This window comes from Aedes albopictus, chromosome 3 (genome assembly GCF_035046485.1).
Source record: "Aedes albopictus strain Foshan chromosome 3, AalbF5, whole genome shotgun sequence".
Classification (NCBI taxonomy): domain Eukaryota; kingdom Metazoa; phylum Arthropoda; class Insecta; order Diptera; family Culicidae; genus Aedes; species Aedes albopictus.
Genome location: NC_085138.1, coordinates 436296058 through 436297591, shown reverse-complemented (window position 1 = coordinate 436297591; position 1534 = coordinate 436296058). Strand labels below are relative to the sequence as shown.

Sequence of the window (1534 nt, the reverse complement as noted above, 5' to 3'; positions counted from 1 at the left end):
GTATGTGTAAGTTTTGGTGGTGGAGATGTAGAAAACGTTGAGGAGGGGATACTAGGAAATATTGCATGCAAGATTCTATTCAAAACTTCTATCAAAATTATAGCCATCTGCAACTTCTCTTGAAAAGAATTTTGCCTAATATTTATTGCATTTAGAATTCCTTTTAAAAACAGGGTTTCTACAAAACACTTTTCCAGGATAGCTCTAGCAGTTGTACTTCTAAAAAGTGCCAAACTATTCTAGGTAAACTTTTGACAATTGTTTCATGGATACTGTTGAAAACTTTATTATGAGCTCTACTAACAAATACTCAGGAAATCTCAGAAACTTTTTAGATGATGTTTGAGCTGCAAATCTATCAGAAACTTTTCAGATTTTCTCGGAAACAATGTGTGTAGATTACTGGGAATTTCGCCTGTTGTATTCGTATCGTCAGGATTTTCCTCAACGATTTCCAATACAATACTGCAGAAAATACAAGAAAAAATTTCAAGATCTTGCAGAAATAACAACGTGTGTTGTGCAGTTTTGCACTTTAAATTTCATTTGTTAACGCATTAAATGCTGAAATGTATTCATTTAAACAAAACATGTCCCATCTCCTACAACCATCAATCAGTCTTATCCCGAAATTGCGGCCGCCGCATCCTCCACCGAATGCTATTTATTCGGCTCGAACTTCAGCCGCGACAACCGCAAAATAAAATCCAACAAATACATCTGAATTTTGATCTCCATCGGATTGTCCGACACGTAGAACCCGGGAACGCCGGCCTTCTCCAGCGTCGACTGCTGATCCTTAACCTTCTGGTCCAGATGCAGCACCAGCTTCATGTCGGTTTCCTTCATGTTCTTAGTGTGTTTGATCTTCATCAGCGCGATGATGTGCTCCAGCTCTTCCGGGTCCTGGATCTTCGATTCCCACTGTTTGACTTCCACTGAAAAAATCTCACATAATTTTGAACAATCTTCATATACTGTTACCGAAAAAAACTCACGCTGATGATCGTTTTCGACCTTCTCCCGAACCTGCATCAGATGCTTCTCGGTCACATGTTGGATCTCCATCAGGCCTTTCACGATCTCGAAGATTGTGTCGTTCAACAGCGAGTTGGCCAGCCCGGCCAACAGTTCGTAGGAAATTCGCAGTTGGAATTGTCTTGGCGAATGAACGTTCAATTGATATTAAAAATTCCATAATTAAAACTTATTTGAGAGTACTTACTCCGGTAGCGTGGCGTGCATCTTCTTCAGCTGTTCCAGCAGAAAGTACAGCTTCCGCTGTAGAAACTCCTGGCTTTGGTAGGGTTCCTCCGCTAGTGCTTCCGGGTCGGTCGCGCTTTGCTGGCTGTCGGCTTGTGAGTCTTGCGAGAGGCCCTCATCTTCAGCCTCAATCGTTTCCTGCGTGCTGGGTAGCGCTTCCTGCTGTTCGATGTCCATTCTGAGTTTGGTTTGAGTGTTTTAAATGCGATATGTAGTAAAATTGCCGACAATTGTACTTGTTCTACAAACGAAATGTACTTCGCAGTTGTTG

General features: G+C 41.7%; 1 protein-coding gene across 1 annotated transcript; it reads right to left on the bottom strand.

Moving 5' to 3' along the window:
* Positions 1-15: 15 nt before the first annotated feature.
* LOC109425900 (gonadal protein gdl) lies at positions 16-1534 on the bottom strand. Its single transcript, XM_019701276.3, has 3 exons — positions 1226-1534; positions 999-1159; positions 16-938 (listed from the first exon to the last, which is right to left on the bottom strand). The coding sequence occupies exons 1-3, from the start codon at positions 1438-1440 to the stop codon at positions 661-663; spliced, it is 654 nt and encodes a 217-aa protein (XP_019556821.1). The 5' UTR covers positions 1441-1534; the 3' UTR covers positions 16-660.

What these genes read in the sequence shown, in the direction of transcription:
- LOC109425900 (XM_019701276.3), bottom strand. Translation starts at nt 1,440, where the DNA reads ATGGACATCGAACAGCAGGAAGCGCTACCCAGCACGCAGGAAACGATT. An exon ending in ATGCACGCCACGCTACCGGA is followed by an intron (nt 1,160 to 1,225) that starts GTAAGTACTCTC and finishes TCATTCGCCAAG; the next exon opens with ACAATTCCAACTGCGAATTT. An exon ending in GGTCGAAAACGATCATCAGC is followed by an intron (nt 939 to 998) that starts GTGAGTTTTTTT and finishes AGATTTTTTCAG; the next exon opens with TGGAAGTCAAACAGTGGGAA.